Source organism: Anopheles coluzzii, chromosome 2 (genome assembly GCF_943734685.1).
Source record: "Anopheles coluzzii chromosome 2, AcolN3, whole genome shotgun sequence".
Classification (NCBI taxonomy): Eukaryota; Metazoa; Arthropoda; class Insecta; order Diptera; family Culicidae; genus Anopheles; species Anopheles coluzzii.
Window position 1 is genome coordinate 93,686,589 of NC_064670.1, and position 20,886 is coordinate 93,707,474.

Sequence of the window (20,886 nt, forward strand, 5' to 3'; positions counted from 1 at the left end):
GCTCACTGATGCGCACCAACGCCGCTAATACGCAGAATTTTCCAAGAACTGAAGGTGGATGGCAGATGGCCGAGCCCACCCATCATCGTACCCGGCCCAGTAAGCCGGCATACGGCATCGGAATAATCGGGCATTTGGCATTGGCTACCTTTTGCGTGCGCAGGCGAACGGGACCACCACCACGGCTAGTGAATCAGATTATTGTACGTAATCCTTTTTCACCGAAATCGATCTATACAAACTATTGTGGGACAGTTCAATCGCTTGACGATTTGATATGGCAGCGATGGATCATTTTTTTCACATGTTGTGTTTGTGTTCGCATGAAAAGAAACAGTTTTTTTTCTGGTTTCAGTATAGTTTTTGCACTGCATTTTGAAGCCGATAAACATAACTTTTAAAATAGTTTAAGGCCGCTTTCAACCTTAACAGAGCATAGAATAAATGGAAAAATATGAATTATGCATAGCTTAATGCTGCAGCCCACTTTTAATCCCACTTGTTACATTGTGTAAGCACCCACGTGGCGCTTGATGGAAACCATAAAACGTGTCTCGTTAAACCATCAAAGTAAGCCTTGTGCTTTTCCTAACCGTAAAGAACCCGTTCTTAAAGTACCACAACCGACACAAACACGCACGCACACACACGCAAACAACGAGACAGGTGTATCAACACTTCGTGAAATGTGACCGGAGCTTCCGGAATGGTAGCAGGCGCAGTGTGCCGGAACGTCCGGGCGCTTTCCGGTGCTGCGATACTGCTGCTACTGTGATGGTGGTGGTAGTGCTGGTGGTGATGGTGAGATTAATTAAAAATTAAGCACCCTCGAGGTGGCGTTGCACATCAGACACACACACACACACACGCACGCACACACACATTCAAGCTTCCGTTGGTTTTGAATTTGGTTTTCAAAGTGAGCTTCTTTTTTTTTTTTGCTGTATATTATTCCTTTCCCGACTCGTTCGTAGCGCAGAAATGTAAAGCGGCATATATCAAACTTTCCCACAGAAAAACCACAAACTAGACACCCCGACATACCGTTGCTACACAGTGCTGTTTGGTGCTACAGCATGCATGCAAAAAGGGGGGAGGGGGGCAAGAATTATGGCAATCGTACAATTATTAATCAACAGCAAATCAACAGCCACAAAGCTTCTCGTTGCTGCAGTCTAGCTGGGAGCAACAACAAAAAAGCTGGTGGCACATAAAACACGATCCTGCTTGCTGCCTGTGCTCGATGCAGTATGAATGCATTTTTTTGCCTTTCCCTCGTTTGTGTCTGAAGTAGTGGTTGAGGGCGTGTGTGTGTGTATGCTGTGAGGTGTGTTTTTATATTGCCAGTCCTTTATTGGATTCCGGTGTTAACATGGTTTTGTAGTGCGAGGAAGAGTGGGAGAAATGGCAAATATGGCAGCGTATGTGGTCTGGGCAGCGTGGGGGTCTGTGCCCGTTTTGTGTTGGCGACTGTAATTTCCGGCCATTGCATGAGTGAACCAAATAGAGTACTTTATTAAGCTGCTGTAAGGGTTGTTTTTTTATACCATTCTCTTTCTGCATCATACATGAAAGCGAACCCCACTGACGACCCCTGTGCGACTGGTCGGAAGTTATTGGAATGGAAGAATGGAACGGACCTTTTGGCTGGATAATTTTCTTTAATCAACACTAATTTGGTGTCTGCTTCCGTTGAACCCCGGAAAAGGAAAAAACGCCGTACATTAAATGTGAAAAGCTGAGTTTTTTTTTGCTTTATTTTATAATTAAATTGTGAAATACTTCCTTCATACCCTCAGCAATCGTAAAACAGTCCATCTGTAATGACCTTTCGGTATGAGTCACGTACAGAGAAGATATTTTATGTTAATCCCAAACATTTATATTAATTTGTCTTTAAGCTCGCCCCCGTTTGCCATATTTCAACGCATTTGTCTGTACGGTGGAATCGGCAAGCATGTGTTGCTTACATTTTTACGCAAAAAAGGTAAGATTAGCGAGGCCTATTTTTATTCCTTTGGCCACCTACCAGTGCCGCCAGTCGCAGCACCATTGCCATCGTTGTAACGCCACCAAAATATTAATAATAATCACTCGGCTTAAGCCTTAAAAAATCGGCTGGACCGAAACCATTACCGAAAACCATTACCATGTGTATGTGTGTGTGTACAGGGTGTAGTGCGTTATTGCGGCTTGTATTTCAACTAATGCCTGAAAAAAAAACCCTATAGTCTCGTTACATATGATGCCACCGTAACAATATTGCACTAATAAAGACTAATGCTTGGGCACAGGAACGGAATACCGCTGCCTCGAAACACCAGAGCACTACCAACACATACGCGCTGCTGGATTGTATTTACGGTTTCCTTTACAACACAAATACAAAAAAACAAACCAAATACCCACCATTGTCACCATCGTCGAGCCGGGACAATTGGATTAGATATTACAAATGCCGGTCCCGTGTATGAGCTTTTGTCCTTCTTCTTGCTGCACCTCTTCGCACTCTGGTGAGATCGAAAATGAATGGAAATAGGACGTAAAAATACGCACGGACAGTACACATGCACACCTACTCGGTCTGTCATTTTCCATTCAGCAGGCTACGCCGAAGCCGGCATTTTGTGGAGCTTTCGAAAATATCTGTTCATTGATTGAAATTAGGCCGCGTAGAGTTCAAGTGGGAGATTCTTTGATGGTTTTGTTACTAGGCTTTGTTTCATTTTTATGTATTTTTTTAAATAAAAAGTTTGAAAAACATGTACAATTGTCAAACATATCAATTTATGAAGATGAAAATTTCGAAGATGAAAATCAGCCTTACACTAAACAACTAACAAGAGGAAACTTAGGAGAACATCAATTTGTATATTGCTCTGGAAGTTTAAAAATAAATTACAAGGTTTTCCTAGTCACTTTCGAATTCGAATTATAATTATTCACCGCATCCAAGATGTTTTTCAACAGCTTTCAAATGGTGTATTTGCTTCAAAATTAAATTTCAGTTTTTACACATGATTTTCAACACATCACAAAGAACTGAAGAACTTAACTCAATCCAGCTTGAGGCGTGTTGAAAATCATGCTGAAGAAATTAAAAAAATATTGTGATGTAAATGAAATATCAGATCGATTTGGATTAACATGTAGGGTGCGGTGAATAACAATGTTCACACTCGAAAGGGGTTTGGAAAACCCTGTATATTTGAAATCAAATATTTTGGGGAGTAATTTTACTTTCAGCCATCTAAATAATGATAATGATGTAAATATAACATGTCTTTCCTAAAAAAACAACATCATATTGCATAAAGCTGATTAACTCGGTACAGATTTCGATCCTACGGCATTAAAATAAATGGTTCAATACAATATCATTGTGTGTGTGTTTTGCTCCTCAACCATAATGCCTTGTAGCCTTGTAGCAATCATTTAAACACACTCCGATTTGCCCAACATGCTTTTTCCCCCCGTTTTGATCCGCTTTCCGAACCCAATTTATAGATTAGCAAACCAACGCAACCGAACCTTTGGTGCCTCGGAGACAATAACAAGCAGATAACAATTCAGTGTGTGTGTGTGTGTGTGTGTGTGTGTGTGTGTGTGTGTGTGAGTGCATCTCTTTCTCTCCATCTCTCTGTGCCTGGAGCGTGCCTTTAAAAGCATCCAATTAAAGACCGAAATTAAAACAACAACCTTTAGCCCGGCCAGAAAAGCAAAGCCAAATCTGGATCTTATTATAAATCTAATTAATCTTTACGGCTGCTTTTGATTGGTTGGAGTTCGTTTCGTGCGAAAAGCGCACACAAAAGCAACAAAACAACCCGGGCGCCCTAAAGCACAACTTCATCCATCCATCCATCCATCTTCCTTCGAATTGTGCTGAAGCTTTCGCAGTTATCGAAGAAATAAAACTAAATCTTTTACCATTTCACCGGAACTGCCCTTAGCATCGAACGAGGGATGAGCAATGGGGAATGTTGCCCTGTCAGTGGTTTGTCATCGATGGCCGTGCAGAATCGATCCACGACCGTGATGACGAATCACGGTGTACAGAAATCCCCTTTAGCTTTTCCCGGGAAAAATACTGGACACTCTGGCGGATCCGATGCCGGAGGCACCGACGACGAACTACCAGGAAGCGGCTGCCCAAAGCAATAAATTTTGCTCTCACTGTTCGCTTCTCGGGTGTACCAGGTGACAACGGCAATCATGCATAAGCGTGCGCTCGAAACGTGTGTGTGCGCGCCCGAAAGTGGCTCACAGTTAGTGCAGGAATTTATTTCCGGTGATAACGAAGCAATTTGATGGTAGCGACCGAGGGAAGGAGAGCTTACCCCCGCAGAATGGCTTCAATCGCGACATTAAGCCAGGAGGGTGTCCAACCAACGCGCGTTGATGTGCGAAATTCCATTCCGCGCTTTCTACCAACACCACACACGGGCCCGATCGAAACGCTTCCACCACCATGGAAGCTCACCTTTTACCGAATCCAATTTCTCCGGATTAGATTTACGCCACCATCATCGGTGGCCAGACTCGCCCTTCGACCCATCGACTTCAGTTACGGTGACCCCGGTGCGAATGTCCCGGTTTTGGTCGTCCTTCTTTTTTATTATTGGCACACCGCTAACGGGGGACGATTATTCGGCTGACGTTATGAATGCGAGAACACGAAAAAGACGGAACTTAACAGGATTATGGTGACCTTTAATTTTTACCGAGACGAGATTGATTCCTTAGCCGTGGATGCAATTTCCTTCCGTCTGGCAAACCTTATCCTTAGCTTTCAAAAGGAAAATGGGAGAAAGTTAAGCTCAACTTTTGAGCCACTGTTAGTTCCCAACACCCCACCCCCCTGAACTGGAAACGTAGTGCAGATAGATCTTCTCTGTCCGTTTTGGATGTCTTGAGAAAGCGACAAGTGGAGGAAGAAGAGAAAAAAAACAAAAATCTTTTTGGGGCGAAAACTCGTGTCCGAAAGTTACCGCGAACAAATGGAGAGAACCAGCCCAGCGGCTGGTTTTTTTTTCTGGGATCAATCCCATTTACCAGTCTCAAACCTTCCCCGCTCGCTTTCCCATCATGCGCACAATCATGTTTTATGTGGGTTAACAAGTTTTGGGGAAGAATAAATTTTACTGTCAGATTTTATCCTCTTTTTCATTGTCAACGTTTCATGCCGGTCGGGTTTCTGGTTCTTTTTTTCTCATCACCTTCTCTTTCGGTAGCAAATTTGTGATTCATTCGAAGGAATTGTGAATGTGTTCATGTGTGAGTGTTTTTTTTTTTTTTGGATCCCGGTAGAAGAATTTTCCACTTAATTCATAGGATGTTCACAGTTTGCTTGTGAGGTAGCGTATTTCTCGAAAGCGTATTTCTCGGAAGGTCCAAATATAATTTTCATACGAAGAACCTAACCCTGTACTAGATCATTGTACGATTATGTTATCTTAGTGCTACCATTTAAAAAAAAAAACTGGGAGGTAAATAGCTAAAAAGAGCGTTTTTCTTTTTAGTTTTCTTGCCAAACATGTGAATATCATAGGCTCCAATCATAAAATATTGAAGAAAAAAACATTTATGAATGATATCGATGGTGTAATATAAATAAAAACATAGAAACGGAGAGTTAAAAAAACTCAAAGCTCTTACGTGTTTTAAGCATTATGAATAATCTTTGATGTGAATAACAGTTGCTTAGATAATTTTTTACCAGTTTTCTTTGTCCATTCTTAGCAAAGTCCATATAATACAGAGGTCGAGCCGTCCAGAACATTTGATCAAAAAGCGTGGGAAAGTTTTGACAGCTGGATGAAAAAGCTTCAATAGTTTCATCGTAGCATGCATTGAGGTTTTAGTTGTGGTGCATTCAGTGGTCTGGATGCATTTTCGGTCATTTTTACATCGTTTGTTCGTAATATTATACTTAAAAAGTTCATTGATAAAAAAGATAGGATTTTAATACAATTATTGATCATAACAAGATCAGTGCCCAAATTTAGGACGAGATTGTGAGCAGCTCAAGAGGACAAAAGCTAAGAGGCTAAATTCCTGATTGTGGACGTTTTTAAGTGATGGATTACTGAAAAAACTACTCCATGCCACGTTCATGAGAAAGAAATGTACAGTTACACTAAGTTTTGTGCACAAAATGCACAATTAGCCCTGAAAAGTGTTTGGTTGTTTGGAATCGTTTGTGAATGCTGTTTCATCTAGCTGTCAAAAACAAGCTTTCAAAATGGTGGACCAAAATCCAGCGATGCATCGACCTCTGTATTATATAGACTTTTATTCTTAGTAAGCCCCTAAATGTAGGCAAAATCTAATGAATTGTTTGAAAATTAAATTCATTGCATACATTTAGGCGCTAAGTCTTTTAATGGCTTAAATAGTAATTGATCTTTTAAATTGTACACTACAACTTACTGTTGGGTTATCAAGCATAGTATTAAATTGTTTTATACGCTGTGGATCTCAGGTATTTTCTTATGTACACTTATACATAAAAAAAACACTTCAACAACAACAGGGAACATTTATAATCGTATCAGAACCCTCTATCTAGCTTTATATCTAGAGAGATAAGGAGAAAAAGTGAAATGACATTGTTATCACCTTGCCAGGATTAGATCTTAGACGTTTGAGGATTATCAATCCTGAAAACTGTTCCAGATCTGTACACCAGAAACCCGTTCTTTACAGTAATAGAAAAACATATTTTGTTCCAATCCTTTAAACAACAATCTAACTTCATTAAAGCTCCTTCTATTTATCACAAACAAATGTTTTCGCCTTGTTTTCGCCCTTTAAGCAACGCGCCTTTTAAACAAACTCCCAAAACTCGTCACGATTATCCATGCCCAGCAGGCACAGGAGGTCCCTGAAAGCTTTCGGCCGGCCCGGGTTGCAATTTCGTGTTCGCGCCGCATGATGCTCGTAATAAAAAAAGCCATCTCTCACCCCACACACGGCATGGGCACGGGGTGGGAGCTACCACAAAAAAACACCCAAACCAAAAAGCCTCCTCCGCTCTCGCTAAATCACACACACACACGCACGTTTCTGTCCCCTGTCCCGGGGACACTCCATATGCCATATCCATAAATTTGGATCACATCATCGCTTCAAATCGTTCAAACCGTTCCCTGTAGCACCCCACAAACATACACACACACGCTTATTCCGCTCCGTTTTAGCGTTTCAGTGGGAGTTGGGATTTTTCGACTACTTCGATCATCACCATCACCACCACTACCAAGGGGTTACTTCGCTGTGGTTATTTTCCATCATGGGTTCGATTTTCTCTCCCCAACTTCCCTAGTAAAACGAGCTACTAGATTAAAGCTTTCGGTTGATTTGCGCCGCAAATGGGGTGGGCTGGGAGCATTGTAGGGTGTTGGGGAAATGGGCCCGGTGTCAGCTGGATGCTACTGTCGTAATGTGTCACAGCTTGATGTCGAGTGCGCGTTGTTGCCACTGGCCACAACTGCCGGGCGCCGGGGATGCGGTCCCAGCAGGTATAAAAGTGATGCCCCATTGCTGGGGCGCTCCCATCGCTCCCGGGGACGGTCACTCACAGCGGAAGTATCTAAACGGGCAGGGCAAAACGCGAAACCGAGCTCAGCTTTAGAGGATTTTTTTCTTGTGGGTCTTAATAGATTTTAGGTTAGCTGAGAGATTGCTTTTTGTTTCACATTGAGTTGTCGTTTTAAACTGAAAGTGAAAATATTAGATTAAACGGTAAGTTTCTGCGTACGCATGGTTACATTTTCATATTTGCAAATTCAAAATGGATCAGGATGCAAAATCCTAGAGAACTAGGAGAAAATGATGTGACTTTATGCTTTAACACTCTCGAGTGGTTTTGGTTTTTTTAGAGCCATATTTAACACTCAACACTTCTCGGCACTGACCAGCACACATGGTGGCAGGTCATCAAAATGGAACACCGCTTAACAACTACTTTCCACATCACAATTGCCACCTGCCTACCCATCATCATCACGTGGCGATCATTTTATGTCCCACCATACTGTACAGCAAGAGCTAACAAACAAAAAACCCCTCCAAGGAACTCTTCCCTTCTTGCTAGAACACAATGTTCCATTCCGGTCCATTTTGGAACCATTCCCAAATAAAAAAAAAACGACAACGGCAACATCAACAAACAAACGATATTGCAACCAACAAGTGTGCTTTGTTCGCGTTTTCATTACTCCCCGGTTGCTGTCCGCTCGCGCATTCTCACGGCAAAATAAACACTTCACTTCAAATCGCATCAACAGCGAACAGCGGAATGTCGTTGTTCTATGTCGTTCTCGCAAGAGGGAGAGGGAGAGGGAGAGGGAGAGGGAGGGAGAGAGAGAGAGAGAGAGAGAGAGAGAGAGAGAGAGAGTGAAAAAGAAAACGCAACCAGTGACAAAGCGCATTGACGTTCGGGACGGCATGGATGCTTTTCTTGTGTGGCTGCGATAACACAAAACGCGCCATGGAGGTTTTGTTTCTGAAGTGAAGAAGTGAAAAGTTTTCCACGCTGTTTGAACGCCAAAAAAATGTCCCAAAAGTTTTATGTTTTTTTACGTGCTACCTGTGCACTCCACCCCCACCCTGTATGCACCCTCCCTGAAAAAACATGCCCTGAAGTTCTTGCGGAGGATGGGCCTGCTTTGGGTGGAAGGAAACAAAACACGAGCGTTTGGAGTAGTGGTGTGCTCCCTGGAGCGCACCCACGACTCCGATCCTACTCCAACTATTGTTAGTCCGACTCCGGCAAAATGGAACCACTAGATCCACCCGGAGTCAGAGTCGTCCGGAGTCGTCCGAAGTCGTTCGGAGTCATCCGGAGTCGTTCGGAGTCGTTCGGAGTCGTTCAGAATCGTTCGGAGTCGATCGGAGTCGGAGTCGTCCGGAGTCGTCCGGAGTCATTCGACTCCGACGTCCAATTCCGATTCGACATACGACGGAGTCGAGCGGAATAGGAATTGGTCGGAGTCAGCAGGAGCCTTTGTGCTTGTGATCAGACAATACTCCGGATAACTCCGACTCCGAACGACTCCGAATGACTCCGAACGACTCTAAACGACTCCGAATCCGAACGACTCCGAACAAATCGGAACGACTCCGAACGACTCCGGCTCGGAACGACTCTGACGACTTTGGACGATTCTGGACGATTACGAACGGCTCCGGATGATGAAGGGAGGACCTACCTTCCGAAGTCGATTTCGAATTCATCGGAGTCGGATCGGAGTCGACTCCGGATTTTTGCCAACTTTACCCATCACTAGTTTGGATGTTCTTATGTTTTGGCGCTGCAGCTCTGCAGCACGCAAAACGTTAGGAATTGTTATTTCTTTTCCTCTTCTACCGCTGTGTTACCCTTAATCATATGAGTTTTTATCAAGGTTTAACGTTTACCGGAGCTATGTTGCTTTCCATTTCTCCTGTCTCCTGTGTGTTCGGGCGGTGCTGTTTAAAAAAAAGCCTACCGTTCAGGAACCGCCACCGTTCCAAAAGCCAAGCCTTGCAGCTCGCATCACGGCCGGTGTGGAGGGTAAGTCTTGTTAATTTTGGGGAAATCGTACCACACCGGGGGTATGTAAGAAAACATCATTAAAAATTTAGACCAATATCGAACGCATACACAATCGTCGCTGCAGGCAAGGGAAGGAGAGAAAATGGGAGGGAGAAAATGCTAAGAAAGCGCTCCCACAATGGCACAATGCGCAAGCGACGCCGTGTCGAAGCATTTGACGAACGCCCAAAGGTTATGAAGTTACTAAAGCGATAAAACAAACTTTCTTCTTGACGAGTTCGCGTACCCCGCTGCCCGCTGTGCAGGGGGTGTGTTTGCGTGCGTGCGTGCGTGTTTGTGTGTAGAAACGTCACTGGCATTGTATGAGAGGAGCCACGGGAGAAGGAGGAGAAGTTTTGGTGTGGCTGGGGTTATAAAAATCTCTTTTTCGGTGGACAGTTTTTTAACGACCGAACGGAAGAGTGTAATTTGGTTTTTAGATGGAGATTTCTTGTTCGACACATTTTGAAAGATATGCAAAAAAAAGTTTGCTTGGTTTCAGGAAACTTTTAAATATGGAAATACGAAATAGGAATGTGAAAAATATCAAAATAAGCGTAAATAAACACAAACAAAAGTTTATCGGTAAAAGCAAAGCAAAATAGCACAAAGAAAAGAAATTGCTACGGAATATGAAAGAGAACAAAAACATGCTTATTATTCTAATTACAAAGAAATTCATACAAAACGAAAAAGAAACAAATTAAACAAACGAAAAAAGAAGACAAATTGACAATCATACCAAACAAAAGCAAACATACAAATACATTAGAAAACACACAAACATACCAATGAAACAGTTGAATGGTTTCTTACAACTGCTTTCCCTTCTTTTTCCATTGCAGCAACCACATCCAGTAACGCCCCAACGGCAGCGGCTACGACGACGATCGTGGCACTGCAGACGCCCACCGCGACCACCCCAACCGTAATGCTGCTGCACGGTGACGACGAGATGGAGGAGGACGATGCGCGGCGGGCACTGAACGGTGCGACCGTGCGACGAATCTCCGAACAGGACCGGCCCCTGTTCGAGGCACTGATGGCGGAGGAGCGCGGCGAGCTGCCCCGGCGGCGGCACGCCTGTACCGGCCGCTTCCTCACCATGCACAAGCGCCGCAGGAAGAAGCTGCTGACGCGCAGCCTCGCCCTCGATCAGGCCATCCTGGACGACGTGCTGCACGGTCAGGTGCAGTGCATTCTCGATCGCGTCAACCACTGGCGCTTCAATGCGTTTACGCTCGAGACGGTCACTGGTGGTAGGTATTTCGTGCTAGGGATGGGAATACAAATCACCTTTTTTCAGTGCTTTTAATCAAAGCAGCAGATTGGTATTAGAAAATGGAATCTTTGAATTAACTCCTAAAAGATTGACATTGACTCACTGAACCGACTAGATACTAACTCTTTTCGGGTTCAACTCACTCACTCTCTGTCCCTACTAGAGCCTTAATCTTATTGATTTCGATTTTTTCACTCTCTTTGTCGATTAGATACTCACTCGTTTCGAGTTCATCTAGGTTCAGTTCGGACTAGAGACTCACTCTTTTCGGATTCAACTCACTATAGACTAACTCTTTTTTAATTCTACTCACTTAGTAGAGCTACTACCGACTAACTCTTTTGAGATTTATATCACTCACTAAATGGAGCTAACAGACGTTAGAGACTCATTTTTGCAGATTTAACTCACCGACTCACTCATTTCGGATTCAATTCACTCACTCACTGGATCGGACAGAGAGTCAGATCTTTTCGAATTAAACTTACTCATTTTCTGAGACGATAAAAGACTCACTCTTCACTCTTTTTGGAGAATTAATTCAATTGCGCTCCCTTCTAGCAGCTACTACAGATTCATTTTTTATTCAATTCACTTACTCACAAGACTGACTAGAAAATAACTATTTTTCGATTCAACTCACTCACTATCTAATTTGATAAGAATCTCACTCTTTTCGTTTTAAACTCATTCCCTTCTGTGCCGACTAAAGACTCATTATTTTCGGATTGAATTTAATTACTCACTCTGTGGAGTAGAGACTCACTAGTTATGGATTGAACTTTCACGGTCTCTGTGATGATTCGAGATTCCCTCTTTACGGATTCTACCCACTCACTTACTGGAGCTAGTGCTAGTGACTCACACTTTTCGGATTCAATTCACTCAATCACTAAACCATCTTGAGGATCACTTTTATCAGATTAAACCCACTTGCTTTTTAAATCAATTAAAAACTCAATCTTTTCATATTAAATTCACTTCCTTCTGTGAGAAGCATTCTTTCGAGATTTAATTTAATTGCTCTCTGTTTCGATTAGAGACTCACTCTTTCCAAATACAATTCACTTATTCACTGTGCTTTCTAGAAAATCAATCATTTTGGATTCAATTCACTCACCCGCTAAACCAACTTGAGAATCACTCTTTTGAGAATCTATTGCATGAGTCATAAATATCGAGAAAAGATTCATATAAACTGTTCATACTAAGTTCAGCAGCTTACCAATGTGTTTCCCCAATGTGTTTCTCCACTCACAGGACGCTCACTGCCGGTATTATGTGTTCATCTGTTCCACTGGTACGGGCTGCTGGACCACTTCAACCTAGACGTAGTTAGAGTATGGAAATTGTTTAGCTTAATCGAGGAGGGCTACCACAGCACGAACCCGTACCACAACTCGATACACGCGACGGACGTCACGCAGGCGATGCACTGCTTCCTGCAGGAGAAGCGCATTCTGGAGAATCTGAGCCCGCTCGAAATCATGGCCTCGCTGATCGGTGCCGTCACGCACGATCTCGACCATCCGGGCGTGAACCAGCCGTTCCTGATAGCGACCTCCAACCATCTGGCGGCGCTGTACGAGAACACGTCCGTGCTGGAGAACCATCACTGGCGGTCGGCCATCGGCTGCCTGCTGGAGAGCGGCGTCGCGGAACAGGTGCAGGACATACGGCCCGAGCTGGAGCGGCAGATCAGCTCGCTCATACTGGCGACGGACATTACGCGGCAGCAGGAGTTTATCGGCCGGTTCCGGGACTACCTGAGCCGGGATGCGCTGGACATGCGCGACACCACCCACCGCCACTTCATCCTGCAGATATCGCTCAAGTGTGCGGACATCTCGAACCCGTGCCGCCCGTGGGACATCAGCAAGAAGTGGAGCACCAAGGTGTGCGAGGAGTTCTTCCGGCAGGGCGACTACGAGCGGCAGCTCAACCTGCCGGTGACGTCCCTGTGCGACCGGCAGTCGACGACGGTGCCGAAGATACAGACCGGGTTCTTCAAGTTCGTCGTCACGCCGCTGATGGACGAGTGGCACCGGTTTCTCCGCACCGATCTGTCCCACTCGATGATGCACCATCTGAAGTACAATCAGACGCAGTGGGAGAGCAAGCTGCAGGCGGAGATCAACGAGGAGACGCGCACGGAAATCTCGGACGCCGAGCTGCTGGACGAGGAAGACATTGACGGTGGCGAGGAGGATGGTGCCGGTGAGGATGAGGCGGACGATTCGCATCATCTCGATCTGTCCGACAGTTCGGAGGTGCTGCTACCGCTGGCGATGGCCAAGCTTGGCCGAAGAAGCTCACTGCAGGTGGCCGGTTCGGCAAACCATGGCTTTGCGGGACGGATGCGCAACGAGCGTCGACTCTCCGTGCCCGCGACCCACTGCATCCCGAAGATTATCCTACCGGCGAAGGAACCCTCGAGCGGTGGCCGTTCCGGCGGTGGTTCTGGAACCGGCGAGTTCACCCTGCAGCCGCCGGAATCGATCCAAGAGAGCGATGAGCACCGGTTCGATGCGGACTCGCTGTCCATCTTCTCCTCCGACAGTGACAGCTTGCACCGGGGAGCGCGCGGCTCCTCGACCGGCAGCACCGCCGACCGGGAGCGACCGCTCAGTGCAGAAAATCTGCTGCCCGACTGCAGCATCGCCTCGATGACGGACGGTGCCTGCGGCGATCGGCTCAATCTCGTGCTGCACGGTGCGGTCAGCGTGGGCAACACGGCCAACCTGCTCACGGTCGGCACGTCCAAGCATCTGATCCGGCAGCAAACCTTCCCGCCGCTGCAACCGTACGTCCGGACGCGCTACATGTCGTCGCAGGCCGAGCTGGGCGCCTGCCCGGAGGCACTGCTCGAATCGCACTCGTCTAGCTCGAACAGCAGCGGATCGACGAACGCAGCAGCGGCGTCGGCCGCCCTATCTAACGTCGAATCTCGTGGCCGCGTACTGGCGACCAGAAAGGATAGCATCAAGCGGGAGCAGCAACCGGACGGGGCCGGTTCGTCCCAGGCGGACGGGACGGGCAAGATCAAGGTGCCGAAGCTGTCCCTCGGCCAGAAGGAGAACCTCGACCCGTCGATGCTAAAGCGCAGCCTGAGCAGGCGGCGCGGATCCGCCCCGGTCACGGTGGCGCTGCCCACGAAGGCGAGCGAAACGGCGGGTGGGACTGCGAGCGGCGTTGGCATCGTCGGCGAGATTGGCAAATCGTTCATCATCAAAACGTGCGATCTGATGCGGCGAGGTTCGATGCCGGTTGACGCTCTCATGCGTAAGTGTTGCTGTAGGATGCTTTGCATCTTCGGATAATGTCCTTAATTCAATTTTTCCCCCATCGTTACAGACTCCAAGGATCTTCCTGCGTCGCACAGTGCGGCTGGCAGTGCCACCGCTGGTGCGGCCGGTGCCGTACCGTCCAACGCAGCACAGCTACCGAACAGTCTCGTGGCACCACCGTACCCCGGCATGCAGCGGCGTGGGTCCGTGCCGTGCGAAAGCACCAACAATGTGGCGCTCCGGAGCAGCTTCAGCATCAAGCGGCGCAGCACGAAGAAAGCGATCCGCCGGCGGTCGTCCGGCGGGGCGGAAATTCTCAGCCCCATTCTGTCGGAGGATGCGGCCGGTGGTGGCAGTAACGGTGCGGGTTCGTCGTCGTCGTCGTCCAACGCGTGGTACCGGATCAAGCGCGATTCGGGCCACCGGCGTGCGGGCGACAACGAGAGTCTGCTGTCCCGGCGGCGAGGTTCCCTGCCGGTCGAGGTCCTCGCGATCGGTTACTCCGGTAAGTGTGCGTGAGCTGCTCGTTCAATAAGCAACCCAAGAGCAAATTGCATACCCTGCAGGCGCTGATTGGAATTGTAAACGCCGTAAAGTATGCAATCCGATAGGCATTACACGGATTTTAAGGCCTGCGGAGCAGTTTTTACGCAGCTTTCAAAAGGCTATTCGAATGAAACCATTTCAAATGCTTAAATTACGGCATAAAATGCCAAAAAGAAATGTGCTTCTAGTTACATTCAAGCCATATCCTTATCGATAGTACGAGCTTCTAAGCTGATTGCTCGGTTCCTTTTCCAATACTACGCAGCTGTCTTTGCGGATCCAAACACCAAACAAAAAATACGCTTTCGCACACCTTATCCCATCGAAGCTTCGTAAAATTAATGTAACCTCCAGCGTTTGCGCCCCTTTCGCTGCTACCCGTTTAAACCTGCCTGCTGCCGACATTCGGGTCCCAGATTACCAATAATAAGTATCAGCACCTGATTTTGGCTGTTTGCGGGTTGCGCCGAACAGCACCAGCAGCAGCAGCAGCAGCTTTTCCAACGCTCCAGCAGTCGAGGCAGTCGTTTGTTATCCTCCACGGTAGCGGTAGCCTACACAACTCTCAACCCACCACAGCCACCGCCATCCCCATTGCGGTGATAAAGCTGTCGTTTCACGAGCTTGATCATATCTTTTTATGGCCAGTGTGTGCTGCTGTGCTTTTGGGTGGGTAAGATTGGGGGGAGTAAAGGGAGGAGGGGTATATTTTCTGTTTCCTTTTTCTCCGTAACTCCTTTGAACTTGCTCTTGAAAGAGGTTTTTTTGGTCCGAGCATATTTTGCTACCAAAGATATAGGAGAGGAATGCAAGGAGTAGCGCATGTGTGTGAGTGTGCGTTCCCACCGAGAAGGAAATCACTATTCGCACCTTGGCAAATAATCCAATATCAGCTTCTCCATCAGCGCGGAGCAAGCGAAACGCGAAAGGACGGAGAACGTTTGTTGTCGGCAAAGTCGAACAAGGATATTCATTGGTTGCGGCTGAACGGGTACTGAGATTTAGCCTTTACCGTGTGTGTGTGTGTGTGTACCCCACAGACTATACGCACCATCTGTTTACAAGCCCGCTCAGTGGCACTCAATGTGTGTGTCGGTGTGTATATAGTATATGAATTGGGTGGTTGAATTTATGCTTCTTTTCCACCCGGGTTGGTCGGCCGTACCTTTCCGGATACAGGAAAAAGCCACACCGGGGTAAAGAATTCGATTACGCGCCGTAAAGCTTGCCCGCTCCCCGTTGCCGCCTCTATACGATAGCGATTGGAGCAAAAACCCCTCTTCTGCCCTGTGACGATGGTACACAAGCACGAACAAAACGAGTGTAGGAAACCGAGGGGATTTTTTTCTGCTGCTGCTGCGCGATTGCAGCACTGGCAAATATATATGTATGTATGTACAGCCCGTTCTTCTAGGATAAAAGATGGCACACAGGGATCAATATGCCGAAAGTACTCGTGCGCTCGGTTGAGCGATGGATCGGTTGGCTCCAAACCCGACAAGGCACCGAACTCGAGCGAAGAATGGAGCCGCACGAAATAGAGCCATCAGTCTTATTTATGTGCACATCAAGCGCACCTTTCCGTGGTCCGATCCCTTTTTCGCCGTTTTGCATACGCTCTTAGTTATGCTGCCGATGCTGCTGCTGCTGCTGCTGCAGTTAGTAACCATCCACCCGTGGCCCCCTCTTTATTCGATTTCGGGGTAATTCCAGCAGCGGAGAAATCTCGCCGTGCACGTTTTTATTGTTTGAACAGGATTTAAGATGCCGTGCCGGAACGAGATCATCGGAACGGTGCGGCAGATCGATCCTTTTTCCAGCTCACTGCAATAGGTGCTGCTCCTCTGTTTATGCCTTTTTAATGGGGCATTGTTATACTGCGTGCGTTATTTTCATTACTACACGCTATTAAGGAGATTAGGTGGGGCTTTGGTGCGGAGTTTTCGCTTCAATCGTCCATTCTGGATTCGAAATGTTAGCAGCAGACGGGTAGTCCGATAGCTGTCGGTTAAGCTGTGTCCGTGGTTTATGGGCTTTTTTAGAGTTGATTAAATGAACATAAAAAATAATGCAGTTCATAGCAATGGGTCCTAAATAAACTTAAGATTTGTGAGAGTCGTAATTAATTGACGTTGCGCAAAAAATGTATCCTTCGCGGATATGAAAATTAAGACAGCATAATTCATGCTTTGTTGCTACACAGCTGAAATGCAATAGTATGTTACTTTGTGTATTGCGGATTGCATACATGAAGGCGATATCTACTTAGCGTAAGTAGAACAAAACGCCAGAAGTTATGCAATTCGAACAACTAATTTAATAATTTAATAATAAATTGGTTTAACGGAAGCTGAATTAAAACTAGATTGAATAGAAATTCTTCACAAAAGAAATGCTCAGCTTGAATGCTAGCAAATGACAATCTTGTTTTACACCTCAATTCATCCGATTTGAGCAATGTATGAAGCTATCCATGAAGATATTTCCCATATCTCCCATCAAAATTACATCAACCATCTACCGAACCTTAAACAAACCTAATCGATGCATCAAAAGCGTCACGGAAGCTTACCGAACCGAAAAACTTACTCTCGAACCCCGTCCCCGCACCGTCTGCTGCACCCTCCTGCCCGCCCGCGAAACCCCTGCAGCAAATGCCAACCGATGCATACCAGTGATAAACCGATTGACCTCCGATTAGTGTTTTTCTGCTTCTCGTACACACCGTCGTGCACGAAAGTGCCATTAGTTTCGCATAAGCCACCGGGATCACCCGAGCCAATCGCGAACCAGTCTCTCCAGCATGCACCCACATTTCCCTCCGAACCCATGGCGGAATGCAAAGAGGGCGTAGGGTGAACGTCCGGTTTTGATTTATGGTACTTCGGATGTGTGGTTCGTACTGGAATCTGCTCGACTTTCCGCCCCCTTGTTCGACTGGTACACCTGTGCTGTGTTTGTATGCTAGGGCACCGTACCACACGCACGCACACCCACACACAGAGTGGTGTAGTTCGGAATGGGAAGTTTATTCCCGTTGCCCTACTGGGCCACACATACACTCTGCAATGTAGAGCAGCACCGGGGCCAGGTAGTTTATCATTCGGTGTACCCATGTTGCAGGAAGCTCCATACGAGAAGGATGTCTATATTTTGCCTTGCCCGAACCAGTGGACACTTCAAAGTACGGTCCGGCTATGTATGTTCTTTCCTTCCTCCTCAGGTTTTCCTCTCAGTGGGTTAATTTCTGTGGCTTCCTCAAGCTGGCGCTGTATGTCCGAGTCTGTTTGTTGGTTGGTTTGCTGGTGGTGTATAGTTTACTGCATCAGCTTTACAGGGTAGTTTGCAACACATTTGTTCAGTTTTTAGTTTTTTTTTTAATTATGTTTACCTAAAGTGTTGCGGATAAAATATCAAACAATATCTTAGTTATTGAAAGGGGTACAGCTGAAGGTGTAGTTTAATAGAGGCATGAAGTTGTTTTTTGTACGTTTATAATGATTCACTTCCCAATTGACATTTTTGAGCACGAATAATCGGGAATTCGAGCAAATTCCCTTAATCTGGAGCCTTAAACTTCCCTTAAACTGTTCCTTAAAGTCCTTTAAAATCAACTGTGATGCGGCTTTTTCGTTACTTTCTTCTACATTCGCTCGGAAATGATGTTTCCTATCGTTTCAGTTGGCCATGTTCCTATTTTATACTTAAATAATATCCATTTTTCATGAAATAACGTCACACATAATTAGCTTTTGTTTTTCATCGAAAAACCATGACTATGAATGAAAAATCAAAGATTGATAGAGGAACGTCTAATTTACGAACACACCAAATCTTGACTCTTTCAACAAACTTGATCACACAAAAATCCACAATTTCAAGCGTATCGAGTACTAATCGAGCAGATATGGGAAAACAATTTCGAGCAAATGTCACTTGGGTTACTAAATTGGGAAAAATAGTCATTGCATACTTTCAGGCGTTCAGCTTGTATAATGACGATTGAACAGTTTTGGCATTTTGCATACCTTTAGGGGCATTTAGCATTTTTATAGCAAAATTTAACTCTGAAGCAAACTTACCAACCGGCAGTCCAACCCTGCACCTCCAGAACACGATAAAGGGATAAAGTTGTCCATATTGTTTTTGTTTTCCGTACTTTTTTTGCCTGAACTAAACATGCAGTACGATTGCGAAAATATTACCCCGTACCATATATTGACCAACGACGATGAAACCATACACACATGACGATGAATTCCAGCAGCGAATTCGAACGACAGAGATATACGACCGGCAATGTAGGTGTAGAACACCTCGAGCCAGGCCCTCGAAAAGGTGCGCATAGATTTTTCAATCCCTTAGCTCGGCCCCAATGCCCCAATCGAAGTGCGCACCAACTGTGCAGGGAAACTTTGATAGATGGATTTTCCATCGGTCGTGGTGGTGGTGGTACAAGAAATTGCGCTCGAAGTAGAACGAACTAAAACTAAAACTACAAAACAAAATGTACTAAAAACAACCGCAAACCAATTGGGGGCGAAGAGAAAAACACACATGGAGAGAAATCTTTTTCTACCAACTACAGCGACCGCACACACACATCTCGAGAGTAAAAAGGGAAAAGTGTTCCACGTTTTGCTCCTGGTTTTTTTTCCCCGGTACGTATTAGCTGCATCGTGCAAGCGAAGACGACCATATAGACGAGTTGATTTATTGTTTAATTTCCCTCCCTGTGTTAAGCTGAAAAACACACACACATGCTATACTACTGCTCGCAAGGATAAAAAGCCAAGTGTGTTCCATATGCAGTCTGCTCGTCTGCAGCAAACATTACTGTGTAAAAGTACGAGCCAGAGAGTGAGATATCCCCAGCACACCAATTAAAAAGCTTTATGGTTGAAGTGTTTGAATGAATTGCAGCGAAGCATAAATGGGCAAAATGGGGGAGGTAAGATGTGCAAGCACCGCCCCACTTCAAACATCGTCTCATCAGAACGGATTAGCCGCCGTTGCAAAGGGGACGGAGATACAAGTTTTCTCTAACGATCGTTCATTTTTGCACATTAATTATCGTCTCTCGTTCTCTCAACGAAATTCCTTAATGCTACTACTCTGTGCAAATCTTCTCAGAAAAGCCATTTTCTATCAAAGCGGTTTATTTTAATTAATAGATGCGAAAATGAAACTTAAAGTATTGCTAAATTATGCTCGCTAAATGTGAATAAATTAATGGCAGCTTCTAAATTTCTTCTCTCTATTCCCCTCTGTTAAAATCTCATTTCAGGTACTCTGCGTCACTAGAAGAGTGTAGAGGAATGTTGGAATTTCCACCCCACAAACCATCACATTGTCGTTTGCCATTTCCATCATTCCAATCATGTCCAACCGTCGATGCAAACCCGCCAATCGCGGCGCTAAACCGTAGCGATCTAATGCAAACGAAAACGACGCTACGATAAGGCTGTCCCGGCACAGGGGAAAGGTCAAAATATCATTCTCCAGTGGTGAAAATTTCTTGGGGGAAGAAACATTGGAAAAGAGAAGAAGATGTAGAAAAAATGGAAAACAGAAATAACAACAAAAACAACAAAAAACAACCCTTTTTGCTCATTCCTACCACCGATGCTTCCCGCCTATAGTCGAGTTATAGAGTGTACACGGAACTGAACAACTACACAAAGCAAGATGAATGAAAAGAGAGAAGCAAAAAGTAGACAAGACAACAACAACAACAACAAAAACACACACAAACAAAAATCATGCATTATGGATAAGAATACAAGAACTGATCAGTTTCAATGAGAACAAAACAAAATTGAATAAACCTTAGCAATGTGTGTGCGTATCATTAGGAAATCGAAGAAGAAGAATAAGAAGAAGAAAAAAAACACTTGGAAAAAAGAAAGGAGAAGAAATCCCATCTTTGTCCCGATTTGTTGTGTGTTTTCTGTGGAGGGGGTATAAGAGAATCAGAAGAAAAAATAATCAAAGCTATATCGAAACACACTAGAAAGATCGGAAAAAAAAAATCCAAATAAATCTGTGAGTGGTAGCATATTTAAATTGACTAAACAACAATCGTTGATAAGTGTGCGTAAGTGTGTGCATTGGTGTTGTAGCAATTGTAGAACGTAATGTTAAGAAAGAGAGCGTAAGCGACATAAAAGGAAAGAGAGAGAGAGAGAGAA

The 20,886-nt window shown here is 45.4% G+C and overlaps 1 protein-coding gene across 9 annotated transcripts in view; it reads left to right on the top strand.

The window, feature by feature from the left end:
* Positions 1 to 20,886, top strand: part of LOC120952983 (uncharacterized) — a 171,533-nt gene extending 150,647 nt beyond the window's left edge. For all 9 annotated transcript variants that reach the window (XM_040372603.2, XM_049607984.1, XM_049607985.1 and 6 more), the window contains 4 exons: positions 10,426 to 10,839; positions 12,123 to 14,144; positions 14,217 to 14,654; positions 19,983 to 20,886. In XM_040372603.2, coding sequence (XP_040228537.2) covers positions 10,426 to 10,839; positions 12,123 to 14,144; positions 14,217 to 14,654; positions 19,983 to 19,999 — 2,891 coding nt within the window. In that variant the 3' untranslated portion in view covers positions 20,000 to 20,886. The remainder of the gene's footprint in view (positions 1 to 10,425; positions 10,840 to 12,122; positions 14,145 to 14,216; positions 14,655 to 19,982) is intronic.